At 41.9% G+C, this 20,849-nt stretch overlaps 1 protein-coding gene across 1 annotated transcript in view; it reads left to right on the forward strand.

Moving 5' to 3' along the window:
- Nucleotides 1-20,849, forward strand: part of atrn.L (attractin L homeolog) — a 111,309-nt gene that overhangs the window by 21,070 nt on the left and 69,390 nt on the right. The window contains 14 exon segments of the mRNA XM_041587128.1: nt 242-325; nt 2,747-2,860; nt 4,959-5,068; nt 5,071-5,086; nt 8,259-8,461; nt 10,747-10,915; nt 12,741-12,831; nt 13,590-13,833; nt 14,693-14,876; nt 14,964-15,118; nt 15,315-15,405; nt 17,327-17,541; nt 18,774-18,895; nt 19,997-20,132. Coding sequence (XP_041443062.1) covers nt 242-325; nt 2,747-2,860; nt 4,959-5,068; nt 5,071-5,086; nt 8,259-8,461; nt 10,747-10,915; nt 12,741-12,831; nt 13,590-13,833; nt 14,693-14,876; nt 14,964-15,118; nt 15,315-15,405; nt 17,327-17,541; nt 18,774-18,895; nt 19,997-20,132 — 1,934 coding nt within the window.

Genomic DNA, 20,849 nt, shown 5'->3' on the forward strand with positions numbered 1-20,849 from the left:
TGGACTCTATATGTCTAGTAAAAGTCAAGCTGAACTGGACTGCCCAACTGTCTGTGTATGTAGTCTGGTGGGGTCTCTGTATTTGCTTATAGAAATAACACCAAAATGGGGTTTATTTGTAGCTCCACCCATTGCCTGTGTTTGTCTTGCGGTGGCATTGGCTAGCCAAGCTGAATTGTCGCGGCAAGAAGGAAGGAGGAACTAAACGATTTGATGGATGTGATTTTGTTTTGTGTTGCAGGTTAACTGGGCCAAGTGGGTTTGTGACGGACGGACCCGGAAACTATAAATATAAAACAAAGTGCACGTGGCTCATCGAAGGGAGGTAAGTCGATCATTTCATGTGGGTACAGTTTAACTGCATCTCTCTGTATAGCGGGTGTCACACACTCTTATTTGTATTGCTTTGATACCCCACTTACTCCTATCCTCTACTTGGGGGGTTAAAAATAACTCTACACAGTCCAACGCAATGGACTAACCTGCAGATTTTTGGGGTCCAGTCACATAATTAAAAAGGTTGGCTAATATCATATGTTGAGGACTTCCATAAGGCTGTGTATGTAACTCATAGCCAACGTATCTACACGGGCCCCTATGGGAGGCAGTCTTTGGCCTTAAGTGCGAGCGTTTGATTGGACAGTTTGACCAATTCAACTTCACTGTCTGACCATCGCCTGTCTTACTATCCAATTAATTCACAATATGAAAATTGCATCTGCTGTTGCCACATCCCACACCCATTTTACCTCCTCTTACCCCCCTACCTTTTACCCCCCTACCTCTTACCCCCCTACCTCTTACCCCGCTACCTCTTACTATCTCTTACCCCTCTTACTATCTCTTACCCCCTACCTCTTGCCCCCCCACCTACCTCTTGCCCCCCACCTACCTCTTGCCCCCCCCACCTACCTCTTGCCCCCCCACCTACCTCTTGCCCCCCCCACCTACCTCTTGCCCCCCCACCTACCTCTTGCCCCCCCCCACCTACCTCTTGCCCCCCCACCTACCTCTTGCCCCCCCCACCTCTAATTGTGACATCACAGTGGTAGGGTTTACCATTGATGTTGCCAAGGGGGTTGAAAAAGAACCATTTATAGTGCTGGGCAGGGGCTAAAGGGGATACATGTGACAATACTCTTATATAATATATAAATATTACACAGTGGAAGGAAAAAAACACTCTCTTTGGAGAGAGAGAAAATTAAGGCAACCAGATCTTATAAACGTCCTTGACGGAAGCCCCTGGAATTGGGATTATTCACTTGTGAGGATCGGCTGATCTGATCCTTGAGAATTTATGAATGGAAACAAATAAAAACATTACTAGAAGGAACTAAAAAAAAAAAAAAAAAAAAAAAGGCCTTGGGGTATAATTCGTATATATTTTTAATTCTGATGTGGGACTGCTGCCATGTAGTCCTGTCGTTCCGCTATTCAGTGATAGTTGGACCAACAGAACAAACTGACACCCCCCCCCTGTATTTTACGATTGCTGATCAACCGTCCAACCAATATCTGGTTAAAATATGAATCGTGGGCATAATAAGACATAATAGTGTCAGTAACGCTTGTATCAAGTCGGAGAGTTTAATGGCCCTGCTTTATATAAATATTCTGCCCCCCAGCATGTTATTATGTTGCCGTGGGACCCACTCCTGTTGTGCAGCTGGGGTCCTTGTCAATACACAGGGATAAGAGGCCGTCTCAGAAGAAGGAGTTTGTTAGGGGGTCTCCAGGTCTTTATTTGAGTGGAAGGAAATCACCTCCCTATTAGAGCAGCAACGGTCCTTAATCCATATGATTAATAGCAACTCATCAAACATTTATATCAGGATGAAGAATCCGCTATTTTAGGTTCTTACAGCCCAAACTGATTTACCGTATTTCACTATATAGTCTTGATGGTCTGTATTCATGTTCTGTGACCTAATATGCCATCAGATAGTCTTGCCCACAGCCTGGTATAAATCAGATAGTCTTGCCCACAGCCTGGTATAAATCAGAGTCTTGCCCACAGCCTGGTATAAATCAGATAGTCTTGCCCACAGCCTAGTATAAATCAGATAGTCTTGTCCACAGCCTAGTATAAATCAGATAGTCTTGCCCACAGCCTGGTATAAATCAGATAGTCTTGTCCACAGCCTGGTATAAATCAGATAGACTTGACTGTGCCCTGGTATAAATCAGATAGACGTGACTGTGCCCTGGTATAAATCAGATAGACGTGACTGTGCCCTGGTATAAATCAGATAGACGTGACTGTGCCCTGGTATAAATCAGATAGACGTGACTGTGCCCTGGTATAAATCAGATAGACGTGACTGTGCCCTGGTATAAATCAGATAGACTTGGTTGTGCTATAGGTTCAGAGAAGTAAAATGGACTTGCAGTGTCAGTCAGGTGTAAATAGTAAGGTGTACATTACATTAGTAGTGTTTCACTAAGCCTTTCTGTGTCAGGACGTTCACTGAACTGATGTGACCCTGACGTGCCCAGAATTCCTTGCAGATATTTTTGGGGCAGGGAAGCAAAACAAACATGACCCGGTCAGTTTTCTTGCTCTGAATAAAGCAGTAAAGTAACTGTCACAGGGATTCTCCATTCCCAGAACAGTACAAGCTCCCGTGGTTTATCCCCACTTCTTGCTGATCCTCAACTGGCCATTTTTTCTGATCCCATTGAATCATATTCGGTGTGCAAGGATTTTGTGAATCTCAAATGTCTCTTGTGCTTTCCCTTCCAGTGAGAATACGGTGCTCCGTCTTCGCTTCAATCACTTTGCTACGGAGTGCAGCTGGGACCACCTCTACGTCTATGACGGGGATTCCATATACGCCCCTCTAGTGGCAGCTTTCAGGTACGGGAGTCTGGTTTGTCCTTCATGCACCTTCATTTCACTAATGTCCCCCCTCAGGAGATAGGATGGGGGGGCTGCTGGATGTAGCGTTGCTGGTATATATTATATTGCCTGGGGATTGCTCTGCTGCCAATTAGCACCCTGAGGTTTATGGTTCTCGTGCGCCTCTATATCGTATAATAATAATATAATATATGCCATGCAAGGTTCATTTTTTTTATCTTGAGCTCCACTGTGTATTTTGTTGCTTATAATTAGGAGGAATCCGCATGGACACGTTCACTTCCTGTCCCACAGCGCAGTGCGCTTCATAAACAATCCCCACTCCCCCCAGCAATTAGTTTCCCACCCCTGGCTATTCAATTAACCTCTGTGCTGCTGCCATTTAATTAGTTACCTATTGCTTGTCCTTTATGCTCCAGTTTTAATGATGGCAGTTGGGAGGTGAGAGTATTGTACAAACAAAGAAGATGCTTTTCCATGCAGGGAGAGACCATGTTGCAGGTTTTAGCAGGGGGGACTCCTTTGCAAATGGCTTTCAGCTCTGGGCAGGTTTATACAGGCACAGTGGCACATTCCTGTTAATACCTGTAATGTGTGACCGGCGCTTTAAAATGTGAACATTAACACTGTGTTCATGGGAAGTCTGGCAGGTTCTGGAGGTTTTGATGCTGTAAACTTTAAAAAGAGAAACCGCAGACCCTAGCAACCAGACTGCTGAAATTGCAAACTGGACAACTGGTGAATAAAAAGCTAAATAACTCAAAAAACCCCCTCGCTTATACCCCACCATTGCGGCCTATAAGGGAGTCGGCTTTACACTGGAGCTGCCATGTTCAAGAAGGAACAATCTTTAATGGCTAAAGCAGAGGGTGGAGTCTCGTTATTCATCATTTAGGAATGTGGAAAGATTTCAATTTATAAGCTGTAGTAGCTGTACTGTACTAAGCACAATTCAGCAGGAACAGCCCCTAAGTTTGCTCATAGTCTGTACAGAGAGATCCCATAAAACTATGGCAGCATAGGTATTCCTTGTACTAAGCACAATTCAGCAGGAACAGTCCCTAAGTTTGCTCATAGTCTGTACAGAGAGATCCCATAAAACTATGGCAGCATAGGTATTCCCCTGTACTAAGCACAATTCAGCAGGAACAGTCCCTAAGTTTGCTCATAGTCTGTACAGAGATCTCATAAAACTATGGCAGCATAGATATTCCCTGTACTAAGCACAATTCAGCAGGAACAGTCCCCTAAGTTTGCTCATAGTCTGTACAGAGAGATCCCATAAAACTATGGCAGCATAGGTATTCCCTGTACTAAGCACAATTCAGCAGGAACAGTCCCTAAGGTTGCTCATAGTCTGTACAGAGAGATCCCATAAAACTATGGCTGCATAGGTATTCCCCTGTACTAAGCACAATTCAGCAGGAACAGTCCCTAAGTTTGCTCATAGTCTGTACAGAGAGATCCCATAAAACTATGGCAGCATAGGTATTCCATGTACTAAGCACAATTCAGCAGGAACAGCCCCTAAGTTTGCTCATAGTCTGTACAGAGAGATACCATAAAACTATGGCAGCATAGGTATTCCCCTGTACTAAGCACAATTCAGCAGGAACAGTCCCTAAGTTTGCTCATAGTCTGTACAGAGAGATCCCATAAAACTATGGCAGCATAGGTATTCCCCTGTACTAAGCACAATTCAGCAGGAACAGTCCCCTAAGTTTGCTCATAGTCTGTACAGAGAGATCCCATAAAACTATGGCAGCATAGGTATTCCCTGTACTAAGCACAATTCAGCAGGAACAGCCCCCTAAGTTTGCTCATAGTCTGTACAGAGAGATCCCATAAAACTATGGCAGCATAGGTATTCCCCTGTACTAAGCACAATTCAGCAGGAACAGCCCCCTAAGTTTGCTCATAGTCTGTACAGAGAGGTACCATAAAATATGGCAGCATAGGTATTCCCTGTACTAAGCACAATTCAGCAGGAACAGCCCCCTAAATAGTCTGTATATTCCATAATAGCCCTGCAGTTAATATCTTTGCTCTTAATAAGCGAATATTTTCCAACTATTTTGACTTGTTTCCCTTTTAGTGGTCTCATTGTTCCTGAGAGAGAAAGCAATAATTCAGTGCCAGAGGTCGCTATCACATCTGGATATGCCTTGTTGCATTTTTTCAGTGACGCAGCTTACAATCTAACAGGATTAACATCAGCTACAAGTAAGGACACAGGGAACCATGATTATATATATATATATATATATATATATATATATATATATATATATATATATATATATATATATATAATATATATATATATATATATATATAAATGTGAAAGGGCTGCGGCACACACTTACTGGAGTCGAGACCCAGGTGCTAGTCAGAAATTTGTTTTGCATATGTATGTAGAAAGCTGACGCACACTGGGATTTCTCAAAATAAATCATATTTTATATCTATATATATATATATATCTATATATATATATATATATCTATATATATATATATATATATATATATATATATATATATATATCTATATATATATATATCTATATATATATATATATATATATATTTATTATATAAAGCGAGGATGTCTCAGTCTTGAATATGTGTGCAAATGTCAGCTTTCTTGTGATGGAATAGCCAGTTATTCTCATAGAGGTAATAATTATTGGGCAGGAGGGGACAGATAATCGTTTATGGTAAGTTCTGTTCCTTTGGAGGAGTCGCCAGACAAGCAGATCTTTTCCCATTTTGACTACACACATTGGGTTAAATTGGTCTGATCCTGTTGTTTGGACTCCAGGCCAACAATTGGATTTAAATAGTAGCCTACGGAAACCCATCGGGAGACGACTGCTCTCTCATTGTTACATTGAAACCTGCCCAATAGATGCCCGGCTGATCCTTAAAGGAGAAAGAAAGGTTAAAACTAAGTAAGCTTTATCAGAGAGGTCTATATAAATAAACCAGTAATCCCTCAAAGTAATGCTGCTCTGAGTCCTCTGTCAAAAGAAACACCACATTTCTTTCCTTCTATTGTGTACTCATGGGCTTCTGTATCAGACTTCCTGTTTTCATCTTAAACCTCCAGGGCTAGGGCTTGAGCATGCTCAGTTTGCTCCTCTCTCCCTCCCTCCTCCCCTCCCTGCTGTAATCTGTGCCCAGAGCTATGTGTGAGGAGCGAGAGACTCAGGCAGGAAGTGACGTCACACCAAGCTAATATGGCAGCTGCTATCCTAAACAAACAGAGAGAGCTTCTAGAGCTGTTTACTCAGGTATGGTAAAGCATTCTACAGAATAAATATAGAGTTCTAGCTTACACTTTTGTGGCTAATCTATTGGTAATAAACTGCCTCTGTAGCTTTCCTTCTCCTTTAAGGTGGCTGTACCCAAGCAGATTTTGTTGTGTGAAACCGGTTTTAGGATGATCTAGTAACATAGTCTTCTTACTATTACAATGAGCTGCAAACAGTCGTAACATTTACTGTTGTTCCAACCACATCCCGACAGTCGATCAGAGGGGTTTAAAAATTGTAATTGTGAAATGATGAATGTGATCATTGGGTGGGACGACCAGATAATTGTCATTAAATGAACACTCACTGTGCATGCCTTTATTTTGAATGGTTGGGATAAAGGGCTGGGTCATTTTCACATTCACTTTTCGTATGTTATAGAATGACCACCCTTATGGGTCAAAGTATAAGACCACCCTTACGGGTCAAAGTATAAGACCACCCTCATGGGTCAAAGTATAAGACCACCCTTATGCGTTAAAGTCTAAGACCACCCTTATGGGTCAAAGTCTAAGAGCACCCTTATGGGTCAAAGTCTAAGAGCACCCTTATGGGTCAAAGTCTAGGAGCACCCTTATGGGTCAAAGTCTAAGACCACCCTTATGGTTCAAAGTCTAAGACCACCCTTATGGTTCAAAGTCTAAGACCGCCCTCATGGGTCAAAGTATAAGACCGCCCTCATGGGTCAAAGTATAAGACCGCCCTTATGCGTCAAAGTATTAGACCACCCTTATGGGTCAAAGTCTAAGAGCACCCTTATGGGTCAAAGTCTAAGAGCACCCTTATGGGTCAAAGTCTAAGAGCACCCTTATGGGTCAAAGTCTAAGAGCACCCTTATGGGTCAAAGTCTAAGAGCACCCTTATGGGTCAAAGTCTAAGAGCACCCTTATGGGTCAAAGTCTAAGAGCACCCTTATGGGTCAAAGTCTAAGAGCACCCTTATGGGTCAAAGTCTAAGAGCACCCTTATGGGTCAAAGTCTAAGACCCCCCGTTATTGGTCAAAGTCTAAAACCACCCTTACGGGCCAAAGTCTAACACCGCCCTTATGAGTCAAAGTATAAGACCACCCTTATGCGTCAAAGTATTAGACCACTCTTATGGGTCAAAGTCTAAGACCACCTTTGTGGGTCAAAGTCTCTCCCTTATGGGTCAAAGTCTAAGACCACCCTTACGGCCAAAGTCTAACATCGCCCTTATGAGTCAAAGTATAAGACCACCCTTATGCGTCAAAGTATTAGACCACCCTTATGCGTCAAAGTATTAGACCACCCTTATGGGTCAAAGTCTAAGACCACCCTTGTGGGTCAAAGTCTCTCCCTTATGGGTCAAAGTCTAAGACCACCCTTACGGGCCAAAGTCTAACACCGCCCTTATGAGTCAAAGTATAAGACCACCCTTATGCGTCAAAGTATTAGACCACCCTTATGGGTCAAAGTCTAAGACCACCCTTATGGGTCAAAGTCTAAGACCACCCTTATGGGTCAAAGTCTAGAAGCACCCTTATGGGTCAAAGTCTAAGACCCCCCTTGTGGGTCAAAGTCTAAGACCCCCCTTGTGGGTCAAAGTCTAAGACCACCCTTGTGGGTCAAAGTCTAAGACCACCCTTGTGGGTCAAAGTCTAAGACCACCCTTATGGGTCAAAGTCTAAGACCACCCTTATGGGTCAAAGTCTAAGACCACCCTTATGGGTCAAAGTCTAAGACCACCCTTATGGGTCAAAGTCTAAGACCACCCTTATGGGTCAAAGTCTAAGACCACCCTTATGGGTCAAAGTCTAGAAGCACCCTTATGGGTCAAAGTTTAAGATGACCCTTGTGGGTCAAAGTATAAGACCACCCTTATGGGTCAAAGTCTAGAAGCACCCTTATGGGTCAAAGTCTAAGACCCCCCTTGTGGGTCAAAGTCTAAGACCACCCTTGTGGGTCAAAGTCTAAGACCACCCTTATTGGTCAAAGTTTAAGATGACCCTTGTGGGTCAAAGTATAAGACCACCCTTATGGGAATCACCAGAAAATGCCAGAATAGTCTCATAATGTGGCTGAACTGTATCTTATGTTGCTGTTCTTTCCTGTGTCGTAGTCTGGACGCGTGTCCCAATAATTGTTCAGGGAGAGGCGACTGTACCCAGAAGCCTAACGGCGACATTTCCTGCGATTGTGCAGAGAACTGGAAGGGAGAGGCGTGTGACATTCCCTACTGTCTGGATAACTGTGGATTACCCACCCAAGGAGTCTGCGATGTCAACAATACTAAAAGCTGCATTTGTGAAGATGGCTGGCAAGGTCAGTAGCACTTTATCATTTATTACTTGTATGGGTTCCATTTGGGTTGTGTCCCTTAACCTCTCCTGTAAAGTGGGAGATGCCAAACAGTCTTTTCATATTTGAGCAACACTGACTAAAGACAGATTGCCTTCAACAACTGATTCACTTTGGAGCTCCTGCATTTGCATTGATGCAGCTGCTATTTCAAAGTAGACAACCACGGGTTTTGGGGATTTAGTTCCCCTTTAAGAGTTGCTTCATTTTAATTTTCCTTTTTACTACTGGAAATACTAGCAGGATTTTGTATAATTATTTTCTTTTTGCTCACTATTTGTTACTAGTGCGTCTTAAAGCTTCATTCTTGCTACAGCTGCCGTTGTCTTAGGCTCACTGGCCAGTGTCTACCATATTTATGTTAATATATATATATATATATATAGATAGATATAACAAACAAGGGAAAGTTGTGCTCACCACTATTTTTTAAAACCATTAGGCGGGGGTGCAATGAGGGTGTGACCACAAAATACATATAGTCAACTACAAGAGTCCTCTGCACTCAACCCATTATCAATATATTTAAGACAGAGACATTTTGTGCTACTGCTACTGAAAAATGCCTTACCCTTTAAACAACACAGGGATTGTTTGTCCATATATTGCAATATATTTAAGCTGAACAACTACGTCAAAGTCATCCCATATCTGGCCAGTCCTACGCTTAATTTTCATCTGATTCATTAAGAATTCAATTGCTTAATTATACATTTTACAAAGGGACCCCTCCCAGCTATAGTCAGGTGATCCCACTGGTGTCTAATAAAAGGGCAGCCAAGTTTGGGAGTTTTACTTTGAAAGCAGCTAGTAAGTTGCAGGTAAAACTTAGTCCCTTTGTAAAATGTATAATTAAGCAATTGAATTCTTAATGAATCAGATGAAAATTAAGCGTAGGACTGGCCAGATATGGGATGACTTTGACGTAGTTGTTCAGCTTAAATATATTGCAATATATGGACAAACAATCCCTGTTTTGTTTAAAGGGTAAGGCATTTTTCAGTAGCAGTAGCACAAAATGTCGCTGTCTTAAATATATTGATAATGGGTTGAGTGCAGAGGACCTCTTGTAGTTGACTATATATAGATAGATATAGAGATATAGAGATATAGAGATATAGAGATATAGAGATATAGAGATATAGAGATATAGAGATATAGAGATATAGAGATATAGAGATATAGAGATATAGAGATATAGAGATATAGAGATATAGAGATATAGAGATATAGATATATAGATATATATATATATATTTTGCACTTCATAAGTCCTGCGTGTGCGGTTTTTTGTTTGCTCTATAGATATATATATTTGACTGAGGTCAGGGCCTGTCTAACAATGTGGAACTCTCCACAATATGGACAAGTTACTAGTTATAGCTGTTAAATTATGCCAACATAGGTATTCCCCTGTACTAAGCACAATTCAGCAGGATCAGTCCCTAAATTTGCTCATAATCTGTACAGAGAGCTCATATAAAACTATGGCAGCATAGGTATTCCCTGTACTAAGCACAATTCAGCAGGAACAGTCCCTAAGTTTGCTCATAGTCTGTACAGAACAATACCTTAAAACTATGGCAGCATAGGTATTCCCTGTACTAAGCACAATTCAGCAGGAACAGTCCCCTAAGTTTGCTCATAGTCTGTACAGATAGATCCCATAAAACTATGGCAGCATAGGTATCCCCTGTACTAAGCACAATTCAGCAGGAACAGTCCCCTAAGTTTGCTCATAGTCTGTACAGAGAGATCCCATAAAACTATGGCAGCATAGGTATTCCCTGTACTAAGCACAATTCAGCAGGAACAGTCCCCTAAGTTTGCTCATAGTCTGTACAGAGAGATCCCATAAAACTGGCAGCATAGGTATTCCCCTGTACTAAGCACAATTCAGCAGGAACAGTCCCTAAGTTTGCTCATAGTCTGTACAGAGAGATCCCATAAAACTATGGCAGCATAGGTATTCCCTGTACTAAGCACAATTCAGCAGGAACAGCCCCTAAGTTTGCTCATAGTCTGTACAGAGAGATCCCATAAAACTATGGCAGCATAGGTATTCCCCTGTACTAAGCACAATTCAGCAGGAACAGTCCCTAAGTTTGCTCATAGTCTGTACAGAGAGATAGCAAAAACCATGCTGGAAAAAGTCCCTAGGGTTGATCAATTACAAAGAATTGTTGAAACCAGTTTTTATCATATAACTATAATTTTGCTTATTATGATATTGTCACTTGTTCAATCAGGTCCCAGCTGTAACGTGTCGGTCCCAGCAGACGAGTCATTTTGGGTGAGGGAAGAATTGTCAGACCCCAAACTGGCCCGAGCGTCCCACAGAGCAGCGGTGGTGGATGATGTGATGTGGATTGTCGGGGGCTACATGTTCAATCACTCCGGCTACCAGATGGTTATGGCGTGAGAACCACATTTTACAGTTTTTCTTTTAATTGGGTGAAATGAAGATGAGGTTATGATACCTGTGTGTGTAACTAGGGATGCACCCAATCCAGGATCCGTCCCTTTTCATCAGGATTCGTATTCGGCCGAATCTTTGTGCCTCTCCGAACCAAATCCTCGTTTGTATATGTAAATTAGGGTGGGGAAGTGAAATCACGTGACTTTTCATCACAAAACAAGGAAGTAAAAAACTTTTTCCACTTTTTCATTGGCTCCATAAATAGATTTATTGCCATCCAAACATCAAAGAACCTCGTCATGTACCTGCAGGAACCCCCCAACATGTAACCTGGCCACTTTATTTGAATTTAGGATTCGGTTCTGGATTCGGCCTTTTTCAGCAGGATTCAGCCGAATCCTTCTGCCCGGCCGAACCGAATGTGAATCCTAATTTGCATATGCAAATTAGGGGTCGCGGAGGGAAATCACATTACTTTTATGAAATATGAAAATTAGGATTCAGTTTCGGTTCAGTATTTGGCCGAATCTTTCGTGAAGGATCAAAATCATGGATTCGGTGCATCCCTACTTAAAAGATCAAGTTTTAGAGGGGAGGCATTGAGAGTTTCTGGGCTTTAAAGAACAAGGTGCATAGGTCTAGGCTAGAGAGGGATATTGGACTTATTTGGGACTGAGATGACTATTATATAAAATTATATAAAATAAATAATGAAGACCAATTGAAAGGTTGCTTAGAATTGGCTGTTCTATAACATACAAAAAAAATTTGACTTAACGGCAAACTACCCCTTTAAAAGGACACATACTGATAGAAAGACATTAGAAGGGTTCTAAGGTGTTCTAGATTAATATCAATGGGTTCTGGGAAAGATACAGATATTGAGAAGTCCTGGGCCTTTGGGAGAATCATATCGGAAGGATCTGGACCTGGGGGTGTGCGATACTGAGACTTAATGTGAGTTTCTATGAGAAGTCCTGGAGAAAGATTAGGGAGGTCACTGGGCCTGTGGACAACATTGCAATTTTCTTGCTCTGAGACCGTCAGCCATTCCTACTTCTGCCATTGTTTATTGTTGTTCTTTCCTCTTCCTCATCCTCCAACTTTGGCTTCTCTGCTTCTCCTGACTCTGCTCTGTTGTACCTTCTCTTCTTGCCTCACCCCAATTATTTCTGCTTCTCCCCTATTGTATCCACAGTTCTTCAATGTTGTACTTCTCTGTTGTACCTTCTCTTCTTGCCTCTACCCAGTTGTTTCTGCTTCTGCCCTATTGTATCCACATTTCTCTTGTCTACCATGTTGTACTTCTCTTCCCGCCTCTACCCAGTTGTTCCTGCTTCTCCCCTATTGTATCCACAGTTCTCATGTCTACCATGTTGTACCTTCTCTTCCTGCCTCTACCCAGTTGTTTCTGCTTTTCCTCTATTGTAGCTACAGTTCTCTTGTCTACCATGTTATACCTTCCCTTTCTGCTTCTCCCCTATCGTATCCAATGTTCTCATGTCTACCATGTTGTACCTTCTCTTCCCGCCTCTACCCAGTTGTTACTGCTTCTCCCCTGTTGTATCCACAGTTCTCATGTCTACCATGTTGTACCTTCTCTTTCTGCCTCCCCCCAGCTGTTTCTGCTTCTCCCCTATTGTATCCACAGTTCTCATGTCTACTATGTTGTACCTTCTCATTTTGTCTTTACCCTTTTGTATCCACATTTTGTGCCTCTGCCCTACCTGCTCCCCTGCTGACACATTATCTCTATACTGCCTGTGTCTGCCCCTGCACCTTGCCCAGCATTAACAAGCCTTTTGTTTGTTTTATTTTTTACAGGTATGACTTGGCTTCCCGTAAGTGGCTGTCACTTAACAACTCAGTGAATTCTGTGGTTGTGCGCTATGGACATTCCCTGGCACAGTACAAGGTACAGAGATAACGTGCAGATCTGCCGCTGGGGGACAAACTTGGCTTTGTCACAGGATTTGTAGGACTTTTTTTAATCAATGGGGGAGTTCATTGATGGTCATTGGCCTCTTACTTTTGAGACTTGGAATGTCCCCCCCCTGCAGGGTCTGCTGGCTGAAGGCTGGCCACTTTTGTAATATTATTAATTCTGTTTTACACTTGTATAATCTGTGCATTATTCACTCCACCTCGTCTATAAACATAACTAATGAATAACCAGGAACGAGAGACTGGGACACTAATAGAGGAAAACCTAAATGGAACGATAAGGAATAAAAAGCAACAATAACAATTAAATTGTAGCCTAACAGAGGAAAGCTGGGAAGAGTCAAAAGAGGAAGGGAAATAATTTAAAAAAATCTATAAAATATAAAAAATGTAGACCAGTTGAAGTTGCTACAGTAGACTAAAAGTTACGCAGAAGGTGAACCACCCCTTTATGGTGGATGGAACCCTCCATGGTACCAATGGGAATCGTCTGGTATTTTCAGTAGCTTTTCAAGCCATTGACCTATGGGGCAATTTCAGTAATTTTGATGCCACTTGCCAACAGGCTGGAGACTTGGGAGAAGTCAGGCAGTATCCGGTAGTATCTGGTAGTATCTGGTAGATGGGATTCTTTCCAGCAGCTGTACAGTTGTATTGGTTGCTTGTGTGTTTAGTGTGTGTTTATTGTGAGGCTAGAACAAGTGTAACAATACTGTCATTGCTTTGCAGGATAAACTCTACATGTACGGAGGGAAAATAGATGCCACAGGGAATGTCACAAACCAGCTGCACGTGTTCCATATTCAGAACCAGTCGTGGGTTCAGATCTTCCCCAATGCCAATTATCAGTATGCGGTGGTGGGACATTCTGCCCATATTGTCACCTTGAAGGATGACAGCGTGGTGATGCTCGTCTTCTTTGGACATTGCCCTCTCTACGGCTATATCAGCAACATCCAGCAGTACTCTCTAGGTAGGTGCTTGTAACTTATGATATGAGGGAGGTGCGGGTATACAGACATGATCTGAGGGAGGTGTGGGTATACAGACATATGATATAAGAGAGGTGTGGGTATACAGACATGATCTGAGGGAGGTGTGGGTATACAGACATATGATATAAGAGAGGTGTGGGTATACAGACATGATCTGAGGGAGGTGTGGGTATACAGACATATGATATAAGGGAGTTGTGGGTATACAGACATGATCTGAGGGAGGTGTTGGTATACAGACATATGATATGAGGGAGGTGCGGGTATACAGACATATGATATAAGGGAGGTGCGGGTATACAGACATATGATATTAGGGAGGTGTGGGTATACAGACATATGATATGAGGGAGGTGTGGGTATACAGACATATGATATAAGGGAGGTGCGGGTATACAGACATATGATATTAGGGATGTGTGGGTATACAGACATATGATATGAGGGAGGTGTGGGTGTACAGACATATGATATGAAGGAGGTGTGGGTATACAGACATATGAGATTAGGGGGTGTGGGTATACAGACATATGATATGATGGAGGTGTGGGTATACAGACATATGATATGAGGGAGGTGTGGGTATACAGACATATTATATGAGGGAGGTGTGGGTATACAGACATATGATATGATGGAGGTGTGGGTATACAGACATATGATATTAGGTGGTGTGGGTATACAGACATATGATATGAGGGAGGTGTGGGTATACAGACATATGATATGAGGGAGGTGTGGGTATCTAGTAGTACTAGTACAGTAGTGTAGTCTTCTCTAGGGACATGTGGGTAGGTAGTTGTTATGTTGCTCTGACTTCCCGTGTTTCCATTACAGATACAAACGTGTGGGAGATTGTCCCGACGCAGGGGGCGCTGGTACAAGGCGGGTATGGGCACAGCAGTGTGTATGATGAGAAGAGCAGATATATTTATATACACGGAGGATACAAGGCTTTCACTGCCAATAAGTATCGCCTGGCTGATGATCTGTACAGGTATTCTGTGGATGATCGCAGTTGGTAAGTACAAATAGTAACTGATTGCACTTCTAGTACTACTCCCCTGTGCTACATATTAATCCCGTATTCTCTCTCTCTGTCACACAGGATGATTCTCAAGGACAGCCAGTTCTTCCGATATCTGCACTCGGCAGTGATAATTGGCAGCACCATGCTTGTGTTTGGCGGCAACACCCACAACGACACGTCCATGAGCCACGGGGCCAAGTGCTTCTCCTCGGATTTCATGGCATACGACTTCGGTGAGTCCAGTCATATTCCTGTCTCTTATTCAAATCAGTGCATGGTCGCTAGGGTAATTTGGACCCTAGCAACCAGATTGCTGGAATTTCAAACTGGAGAATAAAAAGCTAGAAACTACTGCCAGGCCTATCTGTGATTCTCTCCCTGGCTGGGTACATGGAGTTATTTTGTTTTTGTTTTGCCTCCTTTCTTTAGCCTGTGACCACTGGTCTGTGCTTCCTCACCCCGTGTTCCAGCATGACGTGAGTGTGGATCGATTCGGTCACTCCGCTGTTTTGAGGAACAGGTACGTATGTTTCATGGCTGTCTCTCACCAATAGCTGCCGCCCTACTGGGCTCCATGATTTCACCTTGTTCTCCTATATTGACTCCAGTGTCTGATGAGACTTATTCCAATCTCACCGCAGAGTCCCATGGTTAGCAGAGGAGTGTATGCTTAAAGCAGGGATCCCCAACCTTTTGAACCCGTGAGCAACATTCAGCAGAAAAAGGAGTTGGGCAGCAACATAAGCATGACAAATTTTCTTGGGGTGCCAAATAAGTGCTGTGATTGGTCATTTGGTAGCCCCTATGTGAATTGTCAACCTACATTGTGGCTCTGTTTGGCAGTACACCTGGTTTTAAGACAACCAAAACTTGCCTCCAAGCCTGGAATTCAAAAATAAGCACCTGCTTTGAGGCCACTGGGAGCAACATCCAAGGGGTTGGAGAGCAACATGTTGCTCACGAGCTACTGGTTGGGGATCACTGGCTTAAAGGAACAGTTCAGTGTAAAAATAAAAACCGAGTAAATAGATAGTCTGTGCAAAATAAATAATGTATCTAATATAGTTAATTAGCCAAAAATGTAATGTATAAAGTCTGGAGTGACTGGATGTGTAACATAATAGCCAGAACACTACTTCCTGCTTTGCAGCTCTCTAACTCTGAGTTAGTCAGCGACCCGTTTTTAGAGGGACAGTTCCTCTTTTGACAGCTCAACCCGCAGTCCCTCGTTTCTACCGGAAAGTCCCGTTTTTCTCTGCACTGGACAGCCAGAAAAATAAACCGTTTCTAGCTTTTGGCAGAGAGCCCAGAACAGCCAGAGCAGCAGATAAAATACTGTTGTAACAATTTTGAGAAAGGCAAATAAGTAATTGTAATACTATAACATAACAGGTTTCTTGGGAAAAGTTTGACTCGCAGCTTAAAGGGCAATTCACCTTCATTGGCAAAACTGTAATAACTGAAAAAAACCACTTACAAACTTTCATAACCTGCAAAATTTTGTAAAATGAACATGGTAATTAGGGGGTGTGGTCACAAAATGGGGTTTGGTCAAAAGAAATTTGACGCGCAACGTTGGGAGGTATGCTTTAAAGCAGGGATCCCCAACCTTTTTTTTACCCGTGAGCCACATTCAAATGTAAATAGATTTGGGGAGCAACACAAGCATGAAAAAAGTTGCTGGAGATGCCAAATTAGGGATATAATTGGCTATTTAGTAGCCCTATATGGACTGGTAGCCTAGAGGAGACTCTGTTTGGCCATAAATGTGGGTTTTCTACAACAAAAACTTGCCTCCAAACCTGGAATTCAAAAATAAGCTCCTGCTTTGAGGCCACTGGGAGTAACATAAAGGGGTTGGTGAGCAACATGTTACTCTTGAGCCACTGGTTGGAGATCACTGCTTTAAAGGATGAGTATTTTTAATTCCAAGATATTAAGGGATACATGTACTGTTAATATGAATGAATTTTGTTCCAACAGCGCCACCTGCTGGTCAGTTTCCCACCAGTTTGACCACTAAGTAGTCAAGGAAGTTGTCAGGAGAAAATTGTGAAGGAGAAAGAAAGGGCCCAATATCTTGGAATTAAAAAAACAATAAATAAATGTATATTCACTTATTTTTAAGGTTTACTTATCCTTTAAAGTCACTGACTAACTCAGAGTTAGAGAGCTGAAAAGCAGGAAGTAGTGTTCTGACTATTATGTTACACATCCAGTCAATCCAGCCTTTATACATTACATTTTTGTCTAACTAACTATATTAGATACATTATGTATTTTGCACAGACTATCTATTGACCCTGTTTTTATTTTTATACTGAACTGTTCCTTTAAAGCACAACTCCTGCTCCCTTTCCTTTCCCAGAATTCCATTGTATGGACTCTATTGGCTGCTGGGGCATCTGCTGAGCTCTTTTATCCTCTTTCTTCCTTTGCAGCACAATGTATGTGTTTGGAGGGTTCAACAGTCTCTTGCTGAGTGATGTGCTGACGTTCACCCCGAGAAGCTGTGAGACTTACAAAAACGAAAGTGTTTGCACGGCGGGTGAACCTGGACTCCGGTGTATGTGGAACGCCAGCTTCTCAGTGTGTTCTTTGTTAGAGAACGTCACCCTCGAGCAGGACGATTTGGTCTCGTGTCCCAATAAAACAAGTAGGTTTTGTATATGGGCCCATTGCTCAGTTGCCCAATACAGGTATGGGATCTGTTATCCGAAAACCCGTTATCCAGAAAGCTCTAAATTACGGAAAGGCCGTCTCCCATAGACTCCATTTTATCCAAATAATTTACATTTTTAAAAATCATTTCCTTTTTCTGTGTAATAATAAAACAGTCGCTTGTACTTGATCCCAACTAAGATATAATTAATCCTTATTGGAGGCCTATTGAGTGTATTTAAAGGAGAACTAAAGCCTAACTAAAGAAGTAGGTAGAAATGTTGTACATGATGTTTTGTGCTTCTGTACCAGCCCAAGGCAACCACAGCCCTTTAGCAGTAAAGATCTGTGTCTCCAAAGATGCCCCAGTAGCTCCCCATCTTCTTTTCTGCTGATTCACTGCACATGCTCTGTGCTGCTGTCACCTACTGAGCTTAGGGAGCCACTCACAATATACAGTACACATAGAATAGAAATGTCACAATATAAGGCTGATTAGTAATTAATACAGATAATTACTACATGGCAGCACAGAAACCAGTGCAATTAGCATCAGAATTTAATAATCAGCAAACCTGTAGCATCAGCTTATATTACAGCCAGGGAAGCTCATTTTCTGCTGGATAATTAGTGACGAGCCCTAAGCTTAGCTTCTCAACAGCCAATCAGAGCCCACTGAGCATGTGAGTGTCACAGACACTTTCCAAGAGGGTGACCCCCTGAGACAATTTGTAATTGGTTTTCATTTTTTATTATTTGTGGTTTTTGAGCTATTCATTTTTATTCAGCAGCTTTCCAGTTTGCAATTTCAGCCATCTTGTTGCTAGGGTCCAACTTACCCTAGCAACCATGCACTGATTTGAATAAGAGACTGGAATATGAATAGGAGAGGCCTGAATAGAAAGATGAGTAACAATAACAATACATTTGTAGCCTTACAGAGCATTTGTTTTTTAGATGGGGTCAGCGTCCCCCATTTGAAAGCTGGAAAGAGTCAGACGCAAATAATTAAATTATAAAAGGAAAAGATTAAGGCTAATTGAAATGTTGCTTAGAATTGACCATTCTATAACATACTAAAAGTTTTCTTAAAGGTGAACCACCCCTTTAAAGGACCAATAACACCCCAAAATGGTTGGTTGGGCAGCTTAGCCGGTACATTAGGATAATGGTGAATAAATACCTGTGTAGCAGTTGTACTTACTGGATCGCTTTGTGCTGTTTCAGTTGCAGACAATGAGAAGTGCGACCAATACACCGACTGCTTCAGCTGCACAATCAATTCCCATGGCTGCCAGTGGTGCAACGATCACTGCTTCTCTCTCAACAGCAACTGCAGCGCATCTCAGGTCAGTAATATATATATAGTGAATAAATTAGCCCCTATTGTCAAAAATAAGGATATTATAACTCACCCAGGAGTATACAGGTCATGGAACTCCGAGGTTACTTCTAATAGCCTCATATTTTCCAACAAGGGGTGCTTTATTTATTATAATACACATAATGACATCACTACTCACCGTTTATAACTGATGACATCACTACTCACCCTTTTTAACTGATGACATATCTAGTCCCCATTTATAACTGATGACATCACTAGTCACCATTTATAAGGATATAATTTACAAGATATTCATGGCTTTTGTGTATTATATAATGAATAAAGTACCCCCTCTTGTAAAATATAAGGATATTATACGGTAAGTTACCAAGGAGTTTCATGACCATATAAAAGCATGAGGCCGAAGGCCAAGTTTTTTTATACAGGTCATGGAACTCCGAGGTAACTTCTAATATCCTCATATTTTACAACTGGGGGTACTTTATTTATTATAATACACAAGTTTCAGTGAGTCATGTGACAGAAATGACATCAGAACTCACCGTTTATAACTGATGACATCAGAACTCACCGTTTATAAGGATTTACAAGATATTCATGGCTTTTGTGTATTATATGGATATATATGTATAGATAACCACTAGTGATGGGTGAATTTATTCGGCAGGCATGGATTCGCGACTAATTTCCACACTTTGTGGGGCGCAAATGTTTTTGCAAAAAGGCAGGAAAATCCGCCTTGGAAAATTTTGCTATGATGAAAAAAATTTGTTGTGCGTCAGAATTGTTGCATGTCTAAAAATTGTTGCGCGTCAAAATAATTTTGATGCCCCTTGATTCTAATGCGTTTTGCCAATTTTTCGCCATTTTGCTAATTTTTTGGCGAAGCAAAATGGGACAGATTCGCCCATCACTAATAACCACGTGCATGTTTGAAGGGACACTTGTTTTCATCAGCAGATATTGATGATGATGATGATGATGATGTCTCTAAGCAGTGGGACAGCTCCATCCAGATGATTGGTGCTTGTACCTTGACATTGAAGTTTGTCCGCGTGCTGAGCAAGGTTGCCTTTACTAATGGACCCTTTCCTGAATTTAGGGTGCTAAAGCCGCGTATGATCAGTGTCCCAAAAACCCAGGATTTTACTGTAACAAGAAGACCAGTTGCAAGAGCTGCGCCATGGATCAGAACTGCCAGTGGGAACCCAAGAACCAAGAGTGTATTGACCTGCCAGGTAAGTGGGTCCGTAACAAGGAACTGGTTTATTTAGCTTCTCTATATATTGTGGCCCTCCAGAGGTGCATGGATTGTTAGTAAGAACTAGGGATGCACCCAATCCACTATTTTGGATTCGGCCGAATCCTTCGTGAAAGATTTGGCCGAATCCTAATTTACATAGGGATTCATTCTGATCCTAATTAGCATATGCAAATAAGGATTCGGATACGGTTCGGCTGGGCAGAAGGATTCGGCCGAATCCTGCTGAAAAAGGCAGAATCCCGAACCGAATCCTGGATTCAGTGCATCCCTAGTAAGAACTGGGTATAGTAGGGCAAGATGGGGCAATAATTGGACAAGCTGGGTGGTTCACCTTTACGTTAACTTTTAGTATGTTATACAGCAGCTGATTCTAAGCAACTCCATGATTTATTTTGTTTATTTTTCTAATTATTTGCCTTCTGAGATCTTTTAGCTTTTAAATGGGGGTCACTGACCCCATCTAAAAAAAAAGCTCTGTAAGGCTACAATTGTATAGTTATTGCTACTTTTTATTATTCATCTTTCTATTCAGGCCTCTCCTATTCATATTCCAGTCTCTTATTCAAATCAGTGCACGGTTGCTAGGGGAATTAGGACCCTAGCAATGACATTGCTGAAATTATTAACTGGAGAGCTGCTGAATAAAAAACTAAATAACTCAAAAACCACAAATAATAAAAAAGGGAAACTG

This window comes from Xenopus laevis, chromosome 1L (genome assembly GCF_017654675.1).
Source record: "Xenopus laevis strain J_2021 chromosome 1L, Xenopus_laevis_v10.1, whole genome shotgun sequence".
NCBI lineage: Eukaryota > Metazoa > Chordata > Amphibia > Anura > Pipidae > Xenopus > Xenopus laevis.